General features: G+C 48.8%; 2 protein-coding genes across 7 annotated transcripts in view; both read right to left on the reverse strand.

Annotated features, from left to right (window-relative positions):
* LOC105463809 (beta-1,4-N-acetyl-galactosaminyltransferase 3) overlaps positions 1–19,993 on the reverse strand; it is a 103,271-nt gene extending 83,278 nt beyond the window's left edge. The window contains exon 1 of one of the 6 annotated variants that reach the window (XR_003013964.2): positions 19,656–19,993. Coding sequence is in view for 4 of the 6 variants with exons in the window: in XM_011711129.3 (XP_011709431.2) it covers positions 19,656–19,824 (169 nt within the window). In the remaining 2 variants the exon portion in view is untranslated. Of the gene's footprint in view, positions 1–15,294; positions 15,773–18,970; positions 19,477–19,655 lie in introns of those variants that run through there. The other 5 variants (XM_011711129.3, XM_011711130.3, XM_071072378.1 and 2 more) reach the window with 5 other exon arrangements.
* A 277-nt stretch (positions 19,994–20,270) lies between these two features.
* Positions 20,271–26,223, reverse strand: part of LOC105463815 (coiled-coil domain containing 77) — a 57,593-nt gene continuing 51,640 nt past the window's right edge. The window contains exon 10 of the mRNA XM_071072385.1: positions 20,271–20,908. Coding sequence (XP_070928486.1) covers positions 20,750–20,908 — 159 coding nt within the window. The 3' untranslated portion in view covers positions 20,271–20,749. The remainder of the gene's footprint in view (positions 20,909–26,223) is intronic.

Genomic DNA, 26,223 nt, shown 5'->3' on the forward strand with positions numbered 1-26,223 from the left:
GCTATTGTTCGCCTGCCCTTCCACCCCTTCCTTCACAAGATTGGTTCATGAAAACCCTGCCAGCTGGAGAAGGTGCTCACCACCCTGGAACTTTCCAAACCTTCTCAGAGATACAAAGAATCAGAAAAAGATAGAAAAACTCTCTCTTGAGGATTTTTTTCCCTTTGAAAAAGCTGCTAGAAGAATCACCACTGAAAATATCACAATGAATTTCTATATCCCAGAAACTGAACTTCCCTCTTCTTTTTTGTATTAACAAGTACCTTGGGTACGGCCGGGCGCGGTGGCTCAAGCCTGTAATCCCAGCACTTTGGGAGGCCGAGATGGGCGGATCACGAGGTCAGGAGATCGAGACCATCCTGGCTAACACAGTGAAACCCTGTCTCTACTAAAAAATACAAAAAACTAGCCGGGCGAGGTGGCAGGCGCCTGTAGTCCCAGCTACTCGGGAGGCTGAGGCAGGAGAATGGCGTGAACCCGGGAGGCGGAGCTTGCAGTGAGCTGAGATCCGGCCACTGCACTCCAGCCTGGGCGACAGAGCGAGACTCCGTCTCAAAAACAAAAACAAAAACAAAAAAAAAACCAAACACCTTGGGTAGTTTATACCCATTTCTTTTTCTCAAAATGGTAAATGTTGACTTCCAATTTGATAGCTCTTGCTTCAATCAATAAATACTTCCCCAAAACAGACAGGTGGCATTTCCTAAACAACCTAATTAAAGCTTTACTACTGTAGAATTTTCTTCATGCAAATCTTTTTTTCAATTTTCATGCATCAAAGCAAAATTGAATTCCTATTCAACAAGCTAAATCAAGCTTGAATATTACTGTTTTTTTAACCTCCTCTGTGTAATCTTCTTTTTTTTCTTTTTTTTAAAGACAGAGTGTCACTCTGCCACCCAGGCTGGAGTGCAGTGGTGCGAACACGGTTCACTGCAGCCTTGATCTCCTGGGCTCATGCAATCCTCCCACCTCAGCCTCCCAAGTAGCTGGGATCACAGGCTTGAGCCACCATGCCCGGGTAACTGTTAAATTTTTTGTAGAGATGGGGTCTTGCCATGTTGCCCAGGCTGCTCTAAAACTCCTAGGTGCAAGCAATATGCCCACAGCGGCCTCTGAAAGTGCTGGGATTGCAGGCGTGAACCACTGTGCGCACTCTGTAATCTTCCAAACACGTTCTGAACCTATTTGTTGCTACCTCTCTGCAAGTTTTCTTTAATCTGTCACCCATTTCACTTTTTACCCTCACATTGCCAACAATGGACTTCCATTTGCTAAGCAGAACTAGGATTACGAAAATATCTGTCCTCGTCAACTTGTATATTTCTACCCAGAGAGACGAATAACGGAGAAGACAACAATGTTTTAAATACATCATGAATCTGTCTACCAAAGGGCTTCATCATTCGTGTGTTCCAGGATTCTTTTGATTTAAAATCAACTTCATCTATTCATTATTTCCCATCCCTCAATTCAAGAAAGTGAGATAGGAAGTCATGACTCCATTTGCCTGTTATTGAAGAAGCTGTGCACCGGAATGGGCTCTGTTTCTCAGGATGCGAGTGTGCAACAAAGGAACCTGTTGGATGAAGAATGTCAAGCCTTGGCCTTTCTCTAGCAATGTGAGAATTCAATTCAACATCAGCAATAGCTTCTCTGCAGGTTACTCTCCACCATCAATGCCAGTGCAGGGTGTCAATGCATGGATCACCCCTAAAGGCAGCTGAGTTGGGAACATGCATGATCCACCCCCAACCGAGTGGCAATAACTTCAGCGAGCTCACTGGTAAGAAAAAACTAGATCAACAGACTTGAGGTTGGCCTATATGCGTCATAATATACTATCAGATTGCTAGGGCGGTTAGCAAAAGAAAGGAGCTTCCCCGACCTCGTGAAACGCAGACGTTAAAAGGAGGCAACCTCAGCAAACAAAAAGGCAACGAGCGAAGGCGGAGGGTGGGTGGCATGGTGTGGTGAAAACAATCGTCTAGGCACCAGGAGTCCTACAAACTGCTATATGAGCAGGTTGATTAAAGCTCTCCAGGCTTTAAATTCTTCACTGGTAAAATCAGGAGGCTGGATACATAGATAACATTTTAAGGGGCAGCTCAAGTCAATCTGTAGTGACTGCCTGGTGAGCAATGTTGAGATGATGCTGAGACTGCACCTGAGCTCAGTAAAAGAACTTCATGTTCTATTGGAGATGTCTGCCATGGGCCTAGAATACGAAACGCAGGTATAATCCATCTCAGAATTTAACATCTCTGGACTTCTGCTTTGCTTTTGGTTTTCTTCCATTCTGTACCCACGGGGTCCACCCTGTCCTAGGATTCTTTGATATGTGAAAGTCAGCATGCTAAAACCAATCAAAACAGAGACAAAGGGTCTTTAAAAGCTAAGTTATAATAAACAACAGCACCTAACATCTACTGCATGCATCTTCAAATCAACATTCAATTCTGGGCACATACTAGGCGCTCAGATAAGCATTTATTTATGTATTTATTATTTTTTTTATGAGGCAGAGCCTTGCTCTGTCACCCAGGCTGGGGTGCAGTGGTGTCATCATAGCTCACTACAGCCTCCAACTCCTATGCTCAAGCGATCCACCTGCCTCAGCCTCCCGAGTATTAATAACTAGGATTACAGGTGCACACACCACCATGCCCAGCTAATTTTTCTTTATTTTATTTTTTGGTAGAGATGGGGGTCTTGCTATGTTGCCCAGGCTGGTCTTGAACTTCCGGCCTCAAGGCATTCTCTTACCTCGGCCTCTAAAAGCGCTGGGATTACAGATGTGAGCCACTGTGCCCAGCCACCAGCTAACACTTATCAAACACTTATCAAAGTATTAGAAACTGTTCTAAGTACTTTATTATTTCACTTAATCGTCACAACAAAAACACAATGAGACAGGTACCATTAATAGTCCCATTTTACAGAGAAGAAACGGGGGCATATTGAGGGTCAATAATATGCTCACTGAGGCACAGCTTACCAAGGACAGGAACCAGGGTTCAAAGTCAGGTAGTCTGACTTCAAAGCTTCTCACCACTCTGCCACGATAAAGGAAGGAAGGAATGGAGGAGCCAAGACAGCAGCAGATGGCCTGGAGGGCACAACAGCAATGCCAGAAGTTAAGGCGGCAAGGATGGCCATGTCCATATGGAGGAAACACGGGCACAGCATAGCCTGCGCCGACTCGATTCTAAGAGAACTGCCTGCCTCTTCCAAGCATTCCATCCACGCTGTGGAGAGAGTGAAGCAAACCGTCCTAACCAGATACTCTGGAGCCACCTTTGGCTTCTCTAACAACCCAGCTGGGACACACAAGACCAACCCAGATGAAGTAAACGAAAGTCAGTCAGTGCTCAATTGTAAGTTTCAGAAAAGTGAGGTGCAACAGAAGTTCCAAGAAGAACGAGGTCAGCTGGTTCTAAAATAGCTGAGGAAGGCTTCAGGGAAGGGATGAGAGAAAGGGATAAGCGGAGTTTTGAAAGGCAAGCAGAGGGATGTCATGAGACTGGAGAACAGCAGGCACAGGGCGAAGGGGAGGCACGGCAGAGCCCAAGGGAAGACCAAGCCCAGGGAGGAGACCCCACCTCCGGTTCTCCCGGACAGGAAGTGAGGTGAAGCTACTGCTCTCTGGATGGCTGCTTCCAGATGGATGATTTAAACACTTTTCTGCATCTCCCAGCAGCGGGGCTCTTCCTGGCTCTCTTTCTCCCACCTAACATCTGTCCCCTGCAACTAGAGGAAGGAGATTTAATCAGGAGAATATTCCCAAGTCACCAGACTCCAAGAACTTACCACATACCAGGCACTGGGTAAAGCTTCAGGCAGAGTTCTTAACTAGGGATCCACGGATAGGGGTCAGAGGCCTGTGTACCTCCTCCCAAAATAGCATGCAAAATATACAGGAGATGGGCAGACTTCTGAGGACAGGGTACACCGTTTCTTCATCAGATTCCTTTTTTCTTTTCTCTCTTCTCTTCCCTTCTTTTTTCTTTCTTTTTAGATAGGATCTCACTCTGTCACCCAGGCTGGAGTACAGTGGCGAGATCATAGCTTACTGCAGCCTCAAACTCCTGGGCTCAAGTGATCCTCCCACCTCAGCCTCCTGAGTAGCTGGGACCACAGGCATGCACCACCACACTTGGCTCTTTTTTTTTTTTTTTTTTTTTTTTGAGACAAGGTCTCCCTCTGTCACCCAGGCTGGAGTGCAGTGGTGCAATCTTGGCTCACTGCAACCTCTGCCTCCCATGCTCATGTGATCTTGAGCCTCCCGAGTATCTGGGACTACAGTAGTGCCACCACTCCCGGATAATTCTTGTATTTTTTGTAGAGACAGGGTTTCACCATGTTGCCCAAGCTGATCTTGAACTTCTGGACTCAAGTGATCTGCCCACCTCGGCCTCCCAAAATGCTGGGATTACAGGTGTATGCCACCATGCTTGGCTGGGGCTAATTTTTAAACTTTATGTAGAGATAGGGTCTTGCTATGTTGCCCATGCTGGTCTCAAACTCCTGGGCTCAAGCCATCCTCCTACCTTAATCTCTCAAAGTGCTGGGATTACAGGCGTGAGCCACCGTGCCTGGCCTCTTCATCAGATTCTTACAGATGTATGTGATCCACAAAAGGTTACAAATCTCTTCACAAAGAGGGGGAAATGCCCAGGTCCAGTACTCTAGAAATTCCCAATCTCACAGAGGAAGACAAACAGACAAAAATAACTCTGATGCAAGGCTGACTTTGGTAAGTGCACTCATGGAGGCACGGAAAAAATGTTGTGAGGGACGGGACGGGGTTAATTCCAGTCTGCCTTTCAATAAGACATCCCCTATCCCCCCATACTGGTTTTGGGATCTGGGTTTGTGATGAAGAAGAAACAGCCACGATCATTTTCTGCCCAGCCCAGACAGTCTTTAGCCAGTGCTTCTTTCTCAAGCGCTCCTGGTAGAAAACTCTAAGTCTGAGGCTGACTCTATTCCTTCCTGAGGTAAAGGAGAACACGGTTTTCAGGACAACAGGATTAGGAAGGAGGCGCTTATCCTGAAAACCAGCAACAACTCTGCTCTACAATTTTTTCCTCTTCTACCCAGCTCCCATTCTCCAAATTCCTGAGGTCTTTGTAATCCTGACACCCTTTTGGTGTCATGTCCTCCAGCCCTCAGTTATCTGTCTTAGGAGCTATCTGTCTGGGAGAGCCCCCTCAGCCTCCAAGCCAGTGCGATTATTGCTTCTTTTTCTTCCCAGATAGCATCAGCATCTCAAATCCCCATCTGTTTGTTTACATGATTATCCTGTCTCTTCCTCACCAGAAACGCATGCTCTGTGACGGCAAGCTCTTTCCACTTCTTCTTCCCCATGATCTCCCTAACACCCAGAGCATAGCCTGGCAAATAACAAGTGCTCAGTGAACACCCTCTGAATGAATGAGTGTCTGCCTCCCCACCCTTTGCATTCTTCTGTAGGCCCACCATGGTTCCAGAGAAGAAAGTACAAGGACAAATGAAGGCATGTTTTTCTCAGGAGACCATTTCTGAGATGCTGGGTGCACAAGACAACCCTTATTTGAATGATCGTGGCAGAGTACAGTAGCCAGAGAACCATGTACGAAACCCGTAACTTTGGTATTCTATCACCTTCTCCATCAACCCCACTGCCGAACTGTCACGTCCTGCCTTGACATGTCTCAGCTTTCATCTGCCACTCCTTCCAGCTAGGCACTCGCCACTCATCCGCTGGGTCACTGCAGTCACCACCTCACTACGTCCTAGCCATCCTGCAAACTTCCAACAGCCTAATCAACCTACAGACACAAGTTCCCGGGATGTAGAAGGGGCTGGTAAGTATTTAAAGGCAGTGGGGTGGCTCACGCCTGTAATCCCAGCACTTTGGGAGGCTGAGGAAAGAGGATTGCTTAAGCCCAGGAGTTCAAGACCAGTCTGGGCAACACAGTGAGGCCCATCTTTACAAAAAGTTTAAAAATTAGCTGGGCGTAGTGGTGTATGCCTGTGGTCCTAGCTACGTGGGAGGCCAAGGCAGGAGGATTGCTTGAGCTGAAGAAGTCGAGGCTGCAGTGAACCACTGGACTCCAGCCTGGGTGAAAAAGCAAGATCCTGTACCAAAAAAAAAAAAAAAAAAAGTGTTTGAACAATTAAAGTACAAATCAGTGGATGAAAAACAGAAAACACTCCCTCCATAAGAAATTCCTGCTTTAAACAATTTATGTTGGCTAGACACAGTCACAGTGGCTCGTGCCTGTAATCCCAGTGGTTTTGGAGACAGAAGCAAAAATGTTGCTTGAGTCCAGGAGTTTGAACCAGCCTAGGCAACACAGTGAGACCCTGTCTCTACAAAGAAAATGTTAAAATTAGCAGGCATGGGCCGGGCGCGGTGGCTCACACCTGTAGTCCCAGCACTTTGGGAGGCCGAGGCGAGCGGATCACCAGGTCAGAAGATCGAGACCATCCTGGCTAACATGGTGAAACTCCATCTCTACTAAAAAAAAAAAACAAAAAATTAGCTGGGCATGGTGGTGGACGCCGGTAGTCCCAGCTACTCGGGAGGCTGAGGCAGGAGAATAGTGTAAACCCGGGAGGCGGAGCTTGCGGTGAGCCGAGATGCGCCACTGCACTCCAGCCTGGGCAAGACAGCGAGACTCCATCTCAATAAATAAATAAATAAAATCAGCAGGCACGGTGACATGCACCAGCAGTCCTGCCTACGTGGGAGGCTGAGGTGGGGTGATTGTTTGAGTCCAAGAGTTTGAGACTGCAGTGAGCCCTGATCATGCCACCAAACTCTAGACTGGGCAACAGACTGAGGCATTATCTCTAAAACGAAAAAACATCAGTTAATCAATAAAATAAATTTACGTTGCTCCCTACCAAGTCCAGACTCAGCAACCTGGCCCGCAGGTGAGTCTACAATTAGGTTGCAACTACCATTTCATCTTCATCTCCTTCAAGCCTCTGCACTACAGAACTTGTGTTCCCTACAAAAGTTTGTATTCCCCAGACTTTCCACTAAGCTTGCGCTATATTCCTCAAATGGAAATATTCACCTTTGCTTAGACACACACACCCGCATAACAGCAGCCTGCTGTCGCTGGAGGAGGTATTAGAAATTCAAGCCAGGCCGGGCGCGGTGGCTCAAGCCTGTAATCCCAGCACTTTGGGAGGCCGAGACGGGCGGATCACGGGCGGATCACGAGGTCAGGAGATCGAGACCATCCTGGCTAACACGGTGAAACCCCGTCTCTACTAAAAAATACAAAAAAGTAGCCGGGTGAGGTGGCGGGCGCCTGTAGTCCCAGCTACTCGGGAGGCTGAGGCAGGAGAATGGCGTAAACCCGGGAGGCGGAGCTTGCAGTGAGCTGAGATCCGGCCACTGCACCCCAGCCTGGGCGGCAGAGCAAGACTCCGTCTCAAAAAAAAAAAAAAAAAAAGAAATTCAAGCCAGAGGACTTCCTTTTGGAAAATACCCACAGCAAAATATTAAAAACACTAGATGAAGGATGACAAACTGCTGTTTTATTTACATAGTAAAGCTCTCCATAAGGTAAGAGAAAACTCCAGCAGCCAAAATATGAAGATGTAAAAATCAGAGCAGAAAGCAGATGCTAACATCTTGGCAGCCTCTTGCAACCAACAATTTTAGATAATTAAATTTGTTTTAAATTTTTAAATGCAGAAGAATGATGGAGTTTATTTTTATTTATTATTATTATTATTATTATTTTGAGACAAGAGTCTTGCTCTGTTGCCCAGGCTGTAGTGTAGTGGTGTAATCTCGGCTCACCGCAACCTCTGCCTCCCAGGTTCAAGCAATTCTCCTGCCTCAGCCTCCCAAGTAGCTGAGATTACAGGCATGTGCCACTATGCCTGGCTAATTTTTGTATTTTTAGTAGAGACGGGATTTCACCATGTTGGCCAAGCTGGTCTTGAACTCATGACCTCAGGTGATCCACCCACCTCAGCCTCCCAAAGTGCCAGGATTACAGGCATGAGCCACCATGCCCAGCCTATTTATTCATTTATTTACTTATTTACTTATTTATTTATTTGTTAAGTCAGAGTCTCACTCTGTCACCCAGGTTGGAGTGCAGTGGCACAAATCAGCTCACTGCAACCTCCACCTCCTGGTTCAAGCGATTCCCCTACCTCAGCCTCCCGAGTAGCTCGGATTACAGGCATGCGCCACCACGTCCAGCTAATTTTTATATTTTTAGTAGAGAAAGGGTTTTGCCATGTTGGTCAGGTTGGTCTCGAACTACTGACCTCGAACTCTGCCCACCTTGGCCTCCCAAAGTGCTGTGATTACAGGCATGAGCCACCTCACCCAGCCACAATGTAGTGTTTACAAACCCAACAAATTTGAAATAGAACAAAATAAAACTTACAGATATGAAAAATACAGTCACTACACTGGGTGCGGTGGCTCACGCCTGTAATCCCAGCACTTTGGGAGGCCGAGGCGGGCACATCACCTGAGGTCAGGAGTTCAAGACCAGCCTGACCAACATGGCAAAACCCCATCTCTACTAAAAATACAAAACTTAGCTGGGCGAGGTGGCACATGCCTGTAATCCCAGCTACACAGGAGGCTAAGGCAGGAGAATTGCTTGAACCTGGGGGACACAGGTTAGAGTGAGCCGAGATCACGCCACTGCACTTCAGCCTGAGTGACAGAGCGAGACTCTGTCTCAAAACAAAACAAAACAGTCACTAAAATGAAAAAATGGGGTAGGGGTCTCTCCTCATTGCTCTGCCCATTTTCTGTACCTGTGCAATGTCCCCTGCCTTCTGCTGTTGGAAGCCTTCACCCGTCTCCATCGCCCTGTCCCAGGCCCTCTACTCAGCTGAAACGGAAAGAAACCCGGGACAGAGAGAGCGTACTGCGCTGTGTGCCTGGTCCACGAGGGGATCCTCCACGTCCTCACTCCTCCTGCCCACCTTTGCTAAGAGGTGCTGGTGAGCAGTCGGGACCAGCTGGCTGGTGAGGGAGGTGTGTGTGAGTACACACTGCACGCATTCGTTTGAACCTGGGCTTGGCAGGCAGGGTGGAAAGGAGCGGATCAGAGGATTTGTAAGAAGATCTCAGCAGGGAGGCCTTTAATCTTTGAGGCAACTGCTTGTACGGAGACCGTGGTGTCAGAGATGACCTTGGAGGCCAAAGCGGTCAGAACTACTGGGAGAGCTGCCATCTCTTGGTTCAGGCAACTGAGCCTTGAAAGGCCAGCGCCAGAATGTCAAAGATACTCCTGACTGTCCCTTTCACCCCTTCGCGACACGGGCAAGTTCCAAATCTACTCCCGCAGGGAAGCATCTCACTCCAAAGACTATGGAACCGAAGCCCCCAAAAGGACAGGAAATTAGTTACAGGTAAACTGATTTCCTGGAAACAGGAAACCAGGCAAATCAGTTACAAAGCTAGGATGTACAAGGAGGTAACTGGCCAGGCACGGTGGCTCATGCCTGTAATCTCAGCACTTTGGGAGGCTGAGGTGGGAGGATCTTTTGAGCCTAGGAGTTCAGGACCAGCCTGAGCAACATAGTGAGACTCCATCTCTAAAAAAAAAAAATTTTTTTTAATAAAGAAATAATGAGATAACTGCCAGGTGTTCCTGCCTTTTAGTCCCAGAAATCTTGGTGTGTACTCAGGGGCACGCAGCAGAATGAGAGGTTATCGCTTCCCAATTGCTGTGCTTCTGTGCCCTGGTACGGCCCCCCAGATAGCTCTCATTCTCAGCAAAATCCTTGACTCCTAACCGGGCCCCCACCCCTAATAAAAATTTCTGCCTGGGATGGAAAGATGCAGGCATTGCTGAACATCATGGAGGAAAAACGTGATTGAAGAATGTGTATTTGGTGGCAGGTGCTGGGTATGGATGGCATAGTGATGCTGGGGTACTGGACACAGCTGTGTCATGGGCTGAGAAGTTTAAGAAGTATTGGCGGGGGCCAGGTGCGGTGGCTCAAGCCTGTAATCCCAGCACTTTGGGAGACCGAGACGGGTGGATCACGAGGTCAGGAGATCGAGACCATCCTGGCTAACATGGTGAAACCCCGTCTCTACTAAAAAATACAAAAAACTAGCTGGGCGCGGTGGCGGGCGCCTGTAGTCCCAGCTACTCGGGAGGCTGAGGCAGGAGAATGGCGTAAACCCAGGGGGCGGAGCTTGCAGTGAGCCGAGATCACACCACTGCACTCCAGCCTGGGCGACAGAGCAAGACTCCGTCTCAAAAAAAAAAAAAAGAAGCACTGGCAAAAGGACCAGTTGAGGAATGTGCCTATTTGCCCCCTCCTGCCCAGCCATTCTCTAATTCCTATCAGACTGAGAGGGAAGAGATGAGAACCAATATCCACTGAGCTCCTAATATGTGCTATGCTCATAAATCTCATTTAGTCATAAAGAAAGCTCTACAGGAAGAGCATTACGGCTCCACTACCCAGCTAAGGCTCCTGAGACTTAGAAAGGAATAAGTACCTTCTGCAAGGTCTCACCACTGGTGAGTCACAGAGCTTGAACTTGAACTTTGCCCTGTCTTCAAACTCCAGTTTTTCCAGGAATTATCGACGCTTTTCAGTCCACTCAGTCTACCACACAAAGTGAATGCTCCGTAAACGTTTTGCTTTAAGTTTAGAATGAATCACTTCTGCAGCCATTCAAGGTTTGCAAACTAAATAAAGATTGCGAAATACCCCACACTCAGTTTCCTGAACATTGATACCTAAAATCCTTGGTCGGCCTGGAATGTCATTTCTCTGTTTCCACTCCCCCCTCTCTCTATTCTCTTCCATTTCCGGGCCCTCTTCCTGGGTCACGGAATGTTAGCTGTGCAGACTGAGACACACACATAGCCTCTGCTAGGGACCACAAGAACACAGTTTCAAAGAAGAAATGGGTGGAAGAGACAGACCAAATCTATTCCCTGGGCAGGGATTCCCAGCTGTTAACAGAGGAGCTGGATCTCTAGTTTGTGACTTTATGCATCCAAAAGCCACAGACTGGCAGTGGCCACAGATCTTCACACTGAGGTGTCCTTGCTGGCGCGAGACGCTTCCTCCCAGACCTTTGCAGGGACGGGTGCCCACATGATAAACCGGGTTTCTGGCCTTCCTAGCCAGTCTCTCAGTTGTTCTCTCGGTAATGTCAAGGATGAGCCCAATTTTATTGAACTTGCCTTGTACGGTGTCACTGTTTTCAACAAAAGTGGCTCAGGCTCCAACATCTGTCAGTAAATTCTAAGCTTTTGGTAGTCGTCTTATACGGAAAGATAATTTATTTGTGGATGTGATTCAACTTTTCAGTACCTAAATAAAGACCCCCAAAAAGGTCAGGGCAATACTTTTGTTGGCTTTTTAAGTTTTTAAATCCAGACTTTTTGTCTAAGGCGTCCTGGAATCCAACATCTGCTTATCACACTTCATTTTTTCAACACTGTCTAGGTCAGAGTGGTGACATTTTAGGTGATTGTTCATTTCTTCTTCATACTTGTATGTATACCACAGCACTTTTGTTGATTGATTTTATGCCTTGATTTGGTCCAGGAAAAACTAAAGTAGCTTACAATGACCATAGAATACAAGATGACATAAACTGGAAGTAGTTGCTTGTGGGGGTGGGGAGATAAAACAAAGGTACAGTCGGCCAGACGCAGTGGCTCACGCCTGTAATCCCAGCACTTTGGGAGGCCGAAACCGGTGGATCACAAGGTCAGGAGATCGAGACCATCCTGGCTACCACGGTGAAACCTCGTCTCTACTAAAAAATACAAAAAAACTAGCCGGGCGAGGTGGCGGCGCCTGTAGTCCCAGCTACTCGGGAGGCTGAGGCAGGAGAATGGTATGAACCCAGGAGGCGGAGCTCACAGTGAGCCGAGATCGCGCCACCACACTCCAGCCTGGGTGACTGAGCAAGACTCCGTCTCAAAAAAGAAAAAAAATAAATAAATAAAATAAAATAAAGGTACAGTCATAAAATTAGTAGAAAAATACAGATCATAAAATCCTTTACACTTTTCTCCAGGTGAAGACAAAACTGAATCCTAAAGCTTCCTAGTAACCAACACGAAGGCAGCAATCAGAGTGATTATGCAACTTGCGTGACCAATAAAAATGAAAACAAACTGCTCAATAGAAGCACAGCTATTTCTAAGATCAAGACCGGAAGAAACACGTTTAGAGGGTTCTCATATGTGGATGAGCAGCAGTTCTCAATTCCACCCTGGCAGAGCACTGCTAGAGGATTTCAGAGACTAGGTATCCTACAGCCTTGAGGCCCCTGGTCTTCCTCGGCCGTAGGTTATTTTATTCCTGATGCTGTGGTGCCTAAAGGCAAACAAGTACTTTCACGGGGGTTAATGTAGTCCAGATACACAGCTGTTGTCTAGTATAATGAGCACGGATTATTTTTATCCTTATTTTATTTATTTATTTACTTATTTAAGACACCGTCTTGCTGTCACCCAGGCTGGAGTGCACTGGCGCAATCTTGGCTCACTGCAACCTCTGCTCCCCAGGTTCAAGCGATTCTTGTGCCTCGGCCTCCCAAACAGCTGGGACTACAGGCGCCGCCACCACACCCAGTTAATTGTTGTAGTTGTAGCAGAGATGGGCTTTCATCATGTTGGCCAGGCTGCTCTCGAACTCCTGACCTCAAGTGATCTGCCCACCTTTGGCCTCCCAAAGTGCTGGGATTACAGGTGTGAGCCACCGTGCCTGGCCGCATTATTTTTATAATCATAAAGAATGTGGGCCGGGCGCGGTGGCTCAAGCCCGTAATCCCAGCACTTTGGGAGGCCAAGACGGGCAGATCATGAGGTCAGGAGATCGAGACCATCCTGGCTAACACAGTGAAACCCCGTCTCTACTAAAAAATACAAAAAACTAGCCGGGCGAGGTGGCGGGCGCCTGTAGTCCCAGCTACTCGGGAGGCTGAGGCAGGAGAATGGCGGGAACCCGGGAGGCGGAGCTTGCAGTGAGCTGAGATCGCGCCACTGCACTCCAGCCCGGGCAGCAGAGCGAGACTCTTGTCTCAAAAAAAAAAAAAAAAAAAAAAAGAATGTCATTTGTCATTTTAAAATGAGGCCGAGCACAGTGGCTCACTCCTGTCACTGAGCCCAGGAGTTCCAGGCTGCAATAAGCTAAGATCACACCATGGCACTCGGGCTTGAGAGACAGGAAGACTCAGTCTCAAAAAACGCTTTCATTAATTTAATTTTAAAAATGGTTACTAAAAAGAGAACCACAATCTGTATTATTCCACTTATATAAAAGATTAAAATATGCTAAATTAATCTATGCTGACAGCAGTGATTCGTAGCGTCCCCCCATGGGGGCACTGGGGTGCTGGTGATATTCTGTTTCTTCATCACGGTGCCCGTAACACAGGTATTTTCAGTTTGTGAAAACCGCTCATCCAGCTTTCAGTACACATACTTTAATAAAAAGAGGGACCACAGCGACGATTTGCATGTTTATTTTCTTAAAAGTTGGTCAGTATCAGGCCTTTTGTAGTTATGAAATAAAGAACATGTTGAACATAAAAATAACTTATATACTAAAATATTACAAGAGGCCGGGCGCGGTGGCTCAAGCCTGTAATCCCAGCACTTTGGGAGGCCGAGACGGGCTGATCACGAGGTCAGGAGATCGAGACCATCCTGGCTAACACGGTGAAACCCTGTCTCTACTAAAAAATACAAAAAACTAGCCGGGCGAGGTGGTGGGTGCCTGTAGTCCCAGCTACTCGGGAGGCTGAGGCAGGAGAATGGCGTGAACCTGGGAGGCAGAGCTTGCAGTGAGCTAAGATCCGGCCACTGCACTCCAGCCTGAGCGACAGAGCAAGACTCCGTCTCAAAAAAAAAAAAAAAAAAAAAAAAATATATATATATATATATATATAACAAGAATACAAAGAATATTCATTTTTGCCTATCCAATGGATACTTCTAACATTCAAAGTAGCACTTGTTAACTTGAGTCTGTAAAAATGGAAAGATCTGTCATACTTTGCTCAGAATATATAATACATGCAGCCCAGTGCCCTTTGGAACCACTATCCAACTATTCTCACCTCTTCCACTCGCATTTTTGTATATCGGTTAACATGTAAATCTATTAATTCTATGAATCACGAGGTCAAAGAATCGTCTGTAAACTCCAATGTCTGGTTAGCCTAGTTGAGACCACATAATCTTTACATATCACGAAAAGCGCTTGTGAAAAATAAAAGCGTAGTTCTTGAGACTGGTGGAACACTGCAGACGAGAACTACGCGGTGAGTGGCCAACTCCAGGAACAGCCTCTAGGACCCCTTCCAAAGCAAACTCTGCTATGTTGGCTACTCTGCTCTGCTCCATAAAGCCCAGCACTAGAGGGCAAGACCAGGCTCCATGGCCTGGAAAATTACTGCAGTGCAGTTACCAGAAACCAGCACGGAAGCACTATCAGAAGACCTTGTGCCACAAAGCAGTTATCACCATGCACAGCGTCCGAACAACTCCCAGGACAGGGAGTGGCAGACAGCCCCAGCACACCCAGCAGGGGAATGGGACTCAACTCAGATTGAGGGTCCCTGGGTAGTAGGCAGGGTAAAGATGGCAGACACATTGCTGAGGTTCCACCGGCCACGTCAGCACAGGGACTGAGAGACCAGGGAAAAGAGAGACTCTAAATATGGGTAAGGTCACCTATTGTCAAAAACTGCATTGCTCGTATAGGCGATGCCCAAAGAAAACATGCTTACAATTAAAAAAAAAGAAAACCATTGATGTCTTATCGCTTATCTTCTGTATTTGTATTCAAAGGCTATTGCTGTGTATACGTATTATGGTACAGGGAACAAGAATTCCTAGGTTCTATTATTGGATCAGTCCCTGATAAACACAGTATCTGCCAGTGGAAAATATCAGGTGCTTGGAAATTCAGAGCTGACACATTCATAACCAGAAGGTACTTATCTGAGCGCCTAGTGTGTGCCCAGAACTGAATGTTGATTTGAAGACACACATAGTAGCCTGGTGACTGGAATATCAGCATAAAGAGAGGTAAAACAGGACACGTCAAAAGGAGCTAGAGGTTCCCTGGGACAGAGAGGCAGGCCAGCCAGAGCTGCATGAGACACAGTCCTTGCCCACAGGAGCACACAAGGCAGTTGTGCTTGTTGCTTCACTGGGTTTCAACTCCACGCCACACTATCCCTCCTCTGCCCACACATCTGTCTCATGTGCTTCTCCCTCTCTCCCTGCCTGCGTCTCAGATTACTGCTCTGCCCTGTATTACCTCTGTTACTGGAGGGTTTGTATCCTTTCCAGATCCGAACGGCTGTGGTGGCCAGAGCTGCAGTGACTGCCTCTCACTGTGGATGTGCCTCCCTCAGCCCACTCAAGTCAGCCAGAAGTCACAAAGGCCAGCCAGAGAGATGTGGTACAGACAGAGGCAGGGCAATGAAAGCCAGTGGCTTCCTGAGCTTCAGAATACTTTGGGATCCAGCAAGTAATCCTGGCCCTTAAATGGGAGCTCTAAAAGAGGCCAGTACATGCCATCCTTCTGTCTTGGATTTGAGCCCAAATATCATCCCTTGGCTCTGAGATATTTCATCTCTAGAAACCCATTTTTTTTTACAGTGGAGTCTCGCTCTGTCACTCAGACTGGAGTGCAGTGGTGCAATCTCAGCTCACTGCAACCTCTGCCTGCCGAATTAAGCAATTCTCCTGCCTCAGCCTCCCCAGTAGCTGGGATTACAGGCGTGCACCACCACGCCTAGGTGTTTTTTTTTTTTTATCTTTTTTAGTAGAGATGGGGTTTTGCCATGTTGGCCAGGCTGGTCTCGAACTCCTGACCTCAAATGATCTGCCCGCCTTGGCCTCCCAAAGTTCTGGGATTACAGGTGTGAGCCACCACCCCCGGCCTCTAGGCCAGAACTCTGCCTTCAAATAGAATCTTTGCTGATCCAATATGAACAAATGGGTATGTAACTTGTTAAAACCTGCCTAATCGGAGAATCTTTAACTTCCAACAACAATTTGTTCCCAGGGCTGCTTTTCAGCCAGTACATACCAGGATAGTCGCACCACTTACCAAAACACTGAAATCCTTATGCATGTGTTAGAACAGTGGCTGCCCCAGGCCCTCTGAGTGTCCCACTGCCACCTGGACCCCTCCCCAGGACAGCTCCATGATCCAGCAGCTAAAGAGTTAATGTTGGGCCCAACAAGGGGAGCCCAACATTAACTGGTTCAGGACCCTGTCCCAGAACCACCATGCCACACCGAAAGTATTGTTACCTTACCTGTCCCATTCTATAATGCTACCGTATTCTAAAACTTTCAACCGCTTTCTACCAGCTACTGAATAAACACCACTCTTCAAGGTTTCTATTCAGCCTTCCACACATAGCATCATCCTCTGTTCTCCTTATACCCTCTGTTTCGCCAAACTCAGCTGCTCAATATTCTCAAACACAAACTTTCCCCGATGCTGGGTCTTTGTTGACGTTACTCTTTCTGTCTGGAATAGCCTTTCTGTATCCTCCAAAATCTAACCAACTCTTCAAAATGTCCCCAAATGTCACTGTTTCCATGAAATATTAGTTGGGAGAGCTGTGCCCCCATTTCGAGAGGTGTCACAGAAACATATGGGTCCTATGTTTGCAAAACTCAATGACTGCTTTATATTACAACTATTTTGATATAGGCATCTTAGCTTTCCCCCTAGATAAAGCTGTAGATGCTAGAAACCACGTCCTGGTCATCACACCTACATGGCCTGGCACAATCCCTGGCTCAAGGTATGCGCTAAGTAAATATTTGTGTACATGAATGAGTGAACAGTCCTAATTCTTTTGTCCACTTTCTATTTGTTAAGGATTTTGCTTGTTTTTCTCTGAAGCCACTCCAGTTGTGGTTGTATCTCCTTCTGCACATGGAGCCAAATTGTACATCTTTCACATCTTAAACTACTGGGTTATTTCACGAAGATAAAGAAGGAAGTATGCTCCCCTGTCATTACTGGTAACCCTGGAGTTTGTGACTGCCATCTCTCCATACTCTTCTTCCAGCACCAGATCCAGCACAGGGACAGGCAAATGAAAGGTTGCTGGTAATGAGGGCTGGCCTTACAGATGACAAGGAGCTGTGGGTGGTGGAGTGAGTTGGCAGGGATTGCTAGAGAGGGGAGGCAGGGTGGTTTGCTGGAAAGCAGAGCCAACAAGCTGGTTCTGGTTGCTGTGGTTGAGGCCGGGGGTGCAGGGCTGGGAGGTGCAGTTTTACTACCCTGGTTCCTGTTGGTATCCAAGAGTGCGGAGCTGGGAATGCTAGCAACCCCCTTTCCACCTCTCCTTTCCCAATGCCTCCTCCCCGGCTCTCCCTCCAAAGGAAAAGCTCTGAGCTGGGAATGAAACCTACAGGAAAAGAGGGAACTAACTTTGATGCAAGATGTCTGGGCTTCTTAACAACAAAAGGATGGGAGACAAGGAGGCAGAAACCACAGCTCCTGTCTAACTCTCATTCCACAGGGAAATCGAGAGTAGAATATAAGGGGACAGCCCAGGACAAAAAGACACCCTGCACAATAGACGAATTTCAGGGTTCTACAAGGTGCATCAGTGTGCAAGCTTAGCCTCCTGTTAAAAACCATGAGTAAGGAAACAGTCGATTCTGGAATAGAAGGCTGGGGAGAGCTTTCTGGATAATTGGTTCGGAAAAGAAAACAAAAAATAAGGAAACTCAGTCAGAGAGTTAAGATTCATCTGGGAGGGGAACCCAACAGACTCAAGAACTGATGGCTCGGAATGAGACAGGCAACAGGAGACAGGCAGAGGTCGAGGGCCAGAGTGTAAGATTATGACTGTGGCAAACGAGATCCAGGTTTGAGAAGAAAACACACCTGAGGTAAAAGAAAAGTGAGGAGAGGGAGAAAGGGAGGTCACTGATTCCAAGGTCACAAAGCAACTGCTTTCCTCTCCGCTTTTAATTTGAGCACAAGATCCCACCGGTTAAACAAAATGATGGCTACACTGGGAACAGGTGTCGCCTCCCAGGCCCCCACCCACACACACTCCAAAGGAGCTCATCCATTTGGGCCTGAGTGGCCATGGCGGGGGAGAACAGACTCACTCTCTGTCTTTCAGAAGGAAGAACAGGGCCCAGAGGAGGGAAGAATTCGCTACGGGCAGGCAGGCTGTGGTCATCAGAGGAAAGCACTGCTGTGTGGAGCCGTGGCCCCGGGGTGGAAGCTGTGGCTTCCAGGTGATGTGCGGAGCTCTCTGGCCCTGCAAATGCTTGCGCGCACATCAGTCTTCGTATCCAGACTGAAAGACACCTTGGAGACCATTTAGACCAAAGTTCTGATTTTCACCTGAGAAGCTGTCCTTTTTCCCTTGACTCCCCCGCTAGTTAGTAGCAGAGCCAGTCTCCTCCAACTCACAGCCGGAATTATTTCCATCACCACAGAAAGGTTAGGCCATAAATACACATTTCCAACCTGAACCAGCTCAGCGACTGTCCCTAGTAATTCTGTCTGTCTGGCCACAAGAGAAGGCACAGCACCACACCCAACTCTGGGTAGAAAGCTGCCGATAGGTCAGAGTCAGAGTATCTTCTCCGCAACTTGCTCAGCCACTCTGTCCGAGCTTCCCCGAAGCGGGAGGGAAGCGAAGGCATGGGAGGCCAGGTGTCAGAACTTTGAACCTCGGCTCCTCGGGTTTGGGTTGGGCACCTGGTAGTAATGGGCGTTTCTCCATTTCTTTTCCCAACTATTCCAGGATCTTTTACAGCCCCTGACACTGAGTTTTACTTTGTTAGGCCCATCCACAGTACGTTGAAAACCGCCTCGCACAGCCATACCTACTGATGTAAAAAGGCAAAGAGACCACGCTCTCCTGTTTTCCTAGGAGGAAACTGAGGCACGGAAATATTAAGTGGCCTTGGCTAAGTTAGAAACGGAAGTAGGAATCTACCTGCTGCCCGGTCCACTGTGCTGTCCATCATCTCCTTAAAATGGGGAGTTTGCCAGATCGCTCAGGGTTCAGAAAAGTAGCAGAAGGGGCGGCCAGAACAGGAGCGGGAGGACGCAGCGAGGAGGTGGGAGACTCAGAGGAACCGAGGACGGGGCCGGGAGAGGAGTGACGCAGGGGAAGCGGGGAGGAGAGGGGACTCTCCGAGGTATGGAAAAAAAAGAACCCGCTGGAAGATGCAGCAGGAGAGGAAACAGTGAGCCAAAGAGCAGGCGGGGGGCAAAGTTCGGGCTGCGCGGACTGGAGCGCGCGCCCGGGCGTGGACGGCCGAGGGCATCCCGCACTCGAATCCCCAGCTCGCGCGTGGACCCCACGGACCTCCTCCCCGGGAGCCGCAAGCCCGGAGGGGCGGGAGGGGCCCGGACGCCGCCAGCGTCTCGGCGGAGAGGGGGAGCCTCCGTCCCGGTCGCTCTCCGCGGGGAGCCGCGAGGATGCCCCGGACCCACACGGCCGGCGGGCAGGCCCGGCTCGGGGATTCTGCGCTCGGCCCCGCGGCTTCCCCCGAGTCCGCGCGGGGCGACGCCGGGCACCTGGGGCGGGAAGTGGGTCCGGGGACGGGGTGAGGCGGGTCCCCCGACGCAGCAGCCGCCCCGCTCCGCGCCCCTCGCCTGCCCTCGGCGCTACTTACTCCGGTTCAAGGGGTTCCCGCCGCCCTGGGCCGACGCCACCAGCTCCAGATACAGAGTCCAGAGCCCCACGGACACCGCGGCGAGCGCCAGCAGCAGCCGGAAGCGCCTCCGCAGCAGCCTCACCGGGCGCAGGAGCAGCTGGAGCCGCGCGGCCCGGGGGCTCCCCATGGCGCTGACCGAGGCGGCCGCCGCCCCCCGGCCGGGCCCCGCGCCCCGCGTCCCGGCCCAGCGTCTCAGGGCTGCGCCGAGGCCGTCTCCCCCGGGCGCTCTGCGGCGGGGCGCGGGCTCATGCTCCGGGCGCCAGGGGTCTCTCCGGGAGCGGGGCCGGCTCCTCCTCCGCGCGCGTGTTCCGTGCCGGGCTCTCCTCCCCACGCCGCTCCCGTCGCTCTCCCTCCCTGCGCGCCGCCCTCCCTCGCCGCCCGGAGGAGGCTTCCCCGGCGCCCGCCCCCGCCCCCGCCCCGGCCCGGCCCCCGCCCCCGCCCCCGCCCCCGCCCCGGCCCGGGCTCCGGACTCTCCCGCTCGCCGCACCTGGCCCGCCCCCGCCCCGCCCCGCCCCGCCCCGGGCCCAGGTGGGCTCCGCCCCCGAGAGCCTGGGACGCCGAGGCCGCTGTGGCTTCCCGAGGGGAGCGAGGGGGGCTGGAGAGCTGGTGCCGGTGCCTCCGCGGACGGGGCCCGGGTGGGATGAGCAGGGGCGAGCGCTGGTCTGGACTCGGTGACCGAGGGAGACGTGGTCCCCGCCCCGACGCCTGGCGGTTTTCAGCAGAAGCGAAGGCGAGGCTGGTTCGGGCCACGCCCGAGGCTTTAGCTCAGAGCCTCTCGTCGCCCACAGCAACGACCCGACTCCTACTTGGCGATGTTCGTGGGGAGCCGCTGGACACTTATCTCAGACACAGCCTCGTTTTCCGGGTGAGATTTGCAGACCTTTGTTCCCCGCCTGAGCCACGTCTCCGAGGCCCCGGGGAAGCCGTGCAGCCCCCACGGCGAACCCCAGCGCGCAGCTGTCCCCGGACCCGGCTGGAATGGCTGTTTGAAGAGAGTGGGTGTTTGAGGGTTCCGAAAAAGAATTTTAAAAGGAATAGAAAGGTATTCAGTCTTAGAGTTGAAAAGATCCGCAAGATAAGCCAGGCACCGTGGCTCCCGGCTGCAGTCCCAGCACTTTGGGAGGCTGAGGATCTCTTGGTCTCCGAAGGTCAAGGCTGCAGTGAGCCGTGATTGCCTCATTGCACTCCAGCCTGGGCCACAGAACAAGACCCTGTCTCAAAATAAAAAACAAAAATAAAAAAAATCAGTATTCCAGTCCTCTGCTTTCAGGCAGGTAAAGCATTATTATCTTATTTAAATTAGATAAAGTATCAAGGGGCAGAATGAACTGCCCAGGGTCATTCAGTAGGTTATACTGCAGTTTTCTTTTCCATTATCTCTTCTGGGAAAAATGGTCAGGAGACTATGGGAAAAGCGAAGGGTCAAAGTGTTCCTGGACATTTTTAAATCAAATGAATATCACACAAGTACTGTTCCAAGACAGAGGTTCTCACAGAATTGAGAGCTGTGTTTGCCTTCTCTCTGTTCTCACCTCAGTTGGATATTCAATAGTTTCTACAGGACTGTTCCTAATTAGCCTCCCCAACTCCAAGCTTCCCATCTCATCCTCTCCACTACCGCCAGATGGTCTTCATAAAAAGCCAGGCATGGTGAGACGCACCTGTACCCCTAACTTACTAGGGAGGCTGAGGCAGGAGGAGTGTAAGGCTGGAGTGAGCCACAATCATGCCACTGCACTCCAGCCTGGGTGACAGAGCAAGACCTTGTCTCAAAAAATAAATAAATAAATAAAAATCTCGTATGTATTTACACACCTGCTCAAAAATATCTGATGGCTTCCAATGCTTATTGATTAAGATGCACACTGTAAATCCAGAATTCAAGGCCTTCCAGAACCTTTTCCAACTTTATGTGACCACATGAAACCTGCTCCAGCTAAAACGAGTTTATTCAGTACCCTCCAACATATTTTCTTTTCTAGTCGGTCAACTTGTACCCTTTATCCAAGGTCCATTTCAGATTCTATAAAGCTTTCTTGGACCAGCCAAGTCCTGAGCAACTCCTTCCTTCTTGGAGCTTTAGTAGAACTTGCCATCTGTCTCACCATCTGATATGTTGGAACTTACTTGGAGTGTGTGCGTCTTGTTTCCCCAACCTCACTGTAAGGCTTCAGAAATGGGAGCTGCATTTCCAGTGGGTCGTACAATGTCCATTTAGCACTTAGGAAGGTTTGAGGATGGGGTAGCACTTTGAGCAAACATCTCCCAGAACTTTCACTGTAGTTCTTTAGCAAAGGTGAATCCAAAGGACAGTTCTCTAATTGCAGCCCCTGGGAAAGGTCTCTGTGAAGTTCCAAAGCCACAGATTCCTGCACTTCTCATGTTCTTCTTTCTTTCCACAAGTCCAAGATAGGAGCAGCCAGCATGTGCACAGCCTGTGCAAGCTCGGCTGAGTCAAGTGGGAAGTGACCGGGCCCTGTAAATACAGTCCCTGTCTCATTAAGGGCAACCCAACTGGATGTTAGGCTGAGTCACTCTTAACACTTTGTCATAGAAACAGGTGGCAGCCTTGCCACAGTTCTCTCCTCAAGACTGAGAAAGCTCATGCAATCACTTCAGTCAACCAAATGCTTGAAGCATCTATTATATAGGAACTGGGAGAGATCTAAAACAAGAAGCATGCTGTTTAGTTGAGGAAAAAAGATAGTCCACAGGAAAAGAAGTCTGACAGTTTAAAGGCCAAATTTATGGTCCAAACATGAATCCCAAAGAAATTTAGAAGAGGAAGGAGATCACCCTGTACCTCTTGATTTTTTGTCCTCCTCTTATTTCTACTTTGTTTTTATAACTTGAGCAGATCATTACTTTCCTGGCTTACGGTGAGAGGGTGTCAGGAGTTGAAGAGAAAAGAGGCCAGGACATTCTTGTGGCTCTCCTCTCTCCCTCTTCTGTTCCCTTCTCTTCTGTGGGTGACACCTTGGCACTGAGATATCCCTCACAGTCAGACCCCACTTGCTCCACATCCCTTTTTGACTCCTGGTGATGTCACAGCAGGGGAAGAGCTGAATTTTGAGACTCAAATTTCCCAATTAGCTCAGCTCCAGAACTAAGTATATGGATTGAGGTATCATGGTGGCAAATTTTGGTAGCATCATATATTGTCACAAATGTCCATTGTCAGCGTCATTTTACCTGGCTACTCATCAGTTCTTCTGACGGTTTTCACTGTCCTTTCACCCTCCCACTTCGGCTGCAGCACCTGACCCAGAATGGCCCAGGGTCACATTGTACAAATTGCACCAAAAAGGAAACATAATTTCCATCATACACCTGCAATAATGGTAGAAGGGCCTGGTCTTTGCGTGGCCAGAATATCAGAGGCAGGGCAGGTCAAATCATAAAGTTTCTTCTCCCAAATTACACAGGCATTGTAAGAAAGTCTGACCAAAGTTTTCTAAAATGGGCCAAGGTTAGCACAGGGACCAGAAAATTCTGGTTTGTGGAGAATTCAGAAGGGAAGGTTGTTTAGTGACCTATAGGTATGGCCTGTTGTCTGCAGACCAAGTCTTATTCTACTCTATAGAGATGTCAAAATATACTAAGTAACTCCAGTGACCTCTGTGCCACCTGTCCTTTTCCCTAAAACCTGATACCTACATTATAAGGTAGCAGCTTTGAGCTTAGAGGGCATTTTTACATCTATATTCCATATGTTTTGTTCCTCACAACCATATGAGAACAGCAGGGGAAGTAGCCTCCTCTCGTTACAAATAAGCTTGGCAAGCCTCAGTTTCTTCACATGACCAATAAGTGATAGAATCAGAACCGGAACCAGATCTTTAGCCTGCTGGTCCTCTTTCCCTTGTCCCCAGAGACTTCCTCCTTCTGCAGTCTGACCTTCCATATCTATATCCATATCTGTCTATCTGTATCTATATCTATATTTATATCTACATCTGTCTTATCCCTGTCTATATATACCTGTGTGTTTGTTGCGCAGACTGTGTTCCATTACTTTGAGGCAATTCCTAAGAGAGAAAAGAACAGTGCTGGAGATATCCACAAAGACCTGTTCCCCAAGTGCCAGGGTCATTTTGGCAAGCATTTATTTGTTTTATCTCTTTCAACTGATGCAGATCACATATCCTGGAAACTGTCCTTTCACTGATTCCATTTCATAGATAAAGAAATGGGCTCGGAGATGTTAAATAACTCGCTCAAGGTCATACACGTGACCTGTCACTTAGGACTCAAACTCAGGCTTTGTAACTTCAGATCCAGTGCTATTTTGCCTTTGCACATGCTGCGCCCCTGGAAACTCCCCTGCAGAAGTATATTCACTCTGGAAACTCTGAGCTCACTTTCAGCACATCCATAACTCACTCAGCCACATGATCATTCTTCTCATCCCCCACCAACCCACCCTCCCCAGTGCTGCCTGCTCTGCTCTTTACAGAAGAGAACCTTTTTCCTAGCCCTCCTTCCATGAGTCCATCTTTTACAAATCTTTCTGCATGGTTTGCTACTACGGAGGCCAATCCCAGAAGAGGATGGATGCCCCCAACCGAATGCTTCTTATTGGCCACTTCCCTTGCTTTTCCAAACAGTTGGGCTCTTCTGTTTGGTTGATGGAAAGAATGGTATGAGCTCTGGCAAGATCTCAAGCCTCAGTTTCTCTCTCTGTGGTCCTAAGTAATTTTACAAACTAGACTAGGAAACAGATGAATATCCCGATAGAAGCATCCCTATAGAAGAACACGTTCAAGATTGCATGGTAAAGCGTCAAAGGAATCAGATGAAAGGAGTTAAAGAAAAGATGAAGAGAAGGTGGAGATGTTATGCTGAGGGTCAAACTAAAGCTCATCAGCTGGGAAAAATCCCAGGCAATTCACATACTTCATCTCACTTCCCAGCAAGTGAGTTGTTGATATAGTCCTCAGCAAATGGTGAGGGGTGACCCAAACCAGAACTATGTGCTTTGAAGTTCTAAGTTTGGCATCTATTGCTGGGCCTTGCTTCCTCTTCCAATCTGCATTATGAATGCCTCCAAATTATTCTAACGTCTCTATCTGCTTTCCTCCCTCAGGGAGAAGGATTCCCCAGCAAGAGACAATCATCCAGGTCAAAAAAAAAATTATCTTTGACTTGTTCAGGCTTTTCAACTGAGCAATACCAATTATTTCCTACCACTCAGGTTTTCTTTGTTGCTGGCAAACCCAGAGGAAGACAGTGTGAACAGCGCTCTAGTTGGCTCATTAGTTGGTGCTGAGACCATCGACACGGGCCTCCCCAAAGCTCTACCTCCTGTCTCTCTGACCACTAAACCCCACTAGAAAGACATTATCCCACACTTCTCTAGAAAGGCACTCTTCTGTCTGCACTCTGTAGTCTTCTGCTGCAGATACTAGTGAGGGGGTGTGTAGCTGGAGCTAAGGCATAATGACCCACAGCTCTGAGTAGCTTCTTCCCCACTCCCAAGTCATGGCACATGTTTAATGTCTGGAAGCCGTGTGGCTCACCATGGTGCCAGGGTAGTGCCATCCCTCTGAGTGACGTCTTAGTGCTTCCTTCTCTTCTCCCAAGGACACATCCCAGGCTTGGTCCCTACAAGTTTGAGCACACACAGATGTGTGTCTCAGCATTTTCAGAACAGGGCATAGGTCCCTAGGACTCTGAGTGAAGCTGGATTTCCTACCGCTATTCTTCCATCCTGAAGAAAAAAACTCTCATGCACCCTTCACTCCTGACCTCACAGTTTCTCGAGCCCCTAATAGGGTTTCTAAATGACCACATCTTTTCTACATTTGATGGTCTGTACTCCTTCTATAGGCTTCAGTCCAGAAGCCATTTAATAAATACTCTGTAGTAATCAAGAATGTCCTTACTCCGCGTTCATATGAGGTTCTGTCAACTTGAACGCCCACTCATTTAAGGAGGCTTCCCCTAAGAAAACAGAAGTGGTCATGCCAGGCACTGGGTCTCAGGCCTGTAATCCCAACACTGTGGGAGGCCGAGGCAGGTGGATCATGAGGTCGGGAGTTCCAGACCAGCCTGACCAACATGCTGAAACCCTGTCTCTATCAAAAAAACAAAAATTAGCCGGGCGCGGCAGTGGGCGCCTGTAATCTCAGCTACTCGGGAGGCTGAGGCAGGAGAATGGTGTGAAGCCGGGAAGGCGGAGCTTGCAGTGAGCCGAGATCATGCCATTGCACTCTAGCCTGGGTGACAAAACAAACAAAAAAAGACTTTGGGAGGTCGAGGTGGGCCGATCACAAGGTCAGGAGTTCTAGACCAGCCTGGCCAATACAGTGGACCCCTGTCTGTACTGAAAATACAAAAATTAGGCGGGTGTAGTGGCAGGTGCCTGTAATCCCAGCTACTCGGGAGGCTGAGGCAGGAGAATCACTTGAACCCAGGAGGCGGAGGTTGCAGTGAGCCAAGGTCATGCCATTGCACTCCAGTCTGGGCGACAAAGTGAGACTCCGTCTCAAAAAAAAAAAAAAAAAAAAAAAAAAAAACTTTGGGA

Source organism: Macaca nemestrina, chromosome 10, assembly GCF_043159975.1.
Source record: "Macaca nemestrina isolate mMacNem1 chromosome 10, mMacNem.hap1, whole genome shotgun sequence".
Lineage (NCBI taxonomy): Eukaryota > Metazoa > Chordata > Mammalia > Primates > Cercopithecidae > Macaca > Macaca nemestrina.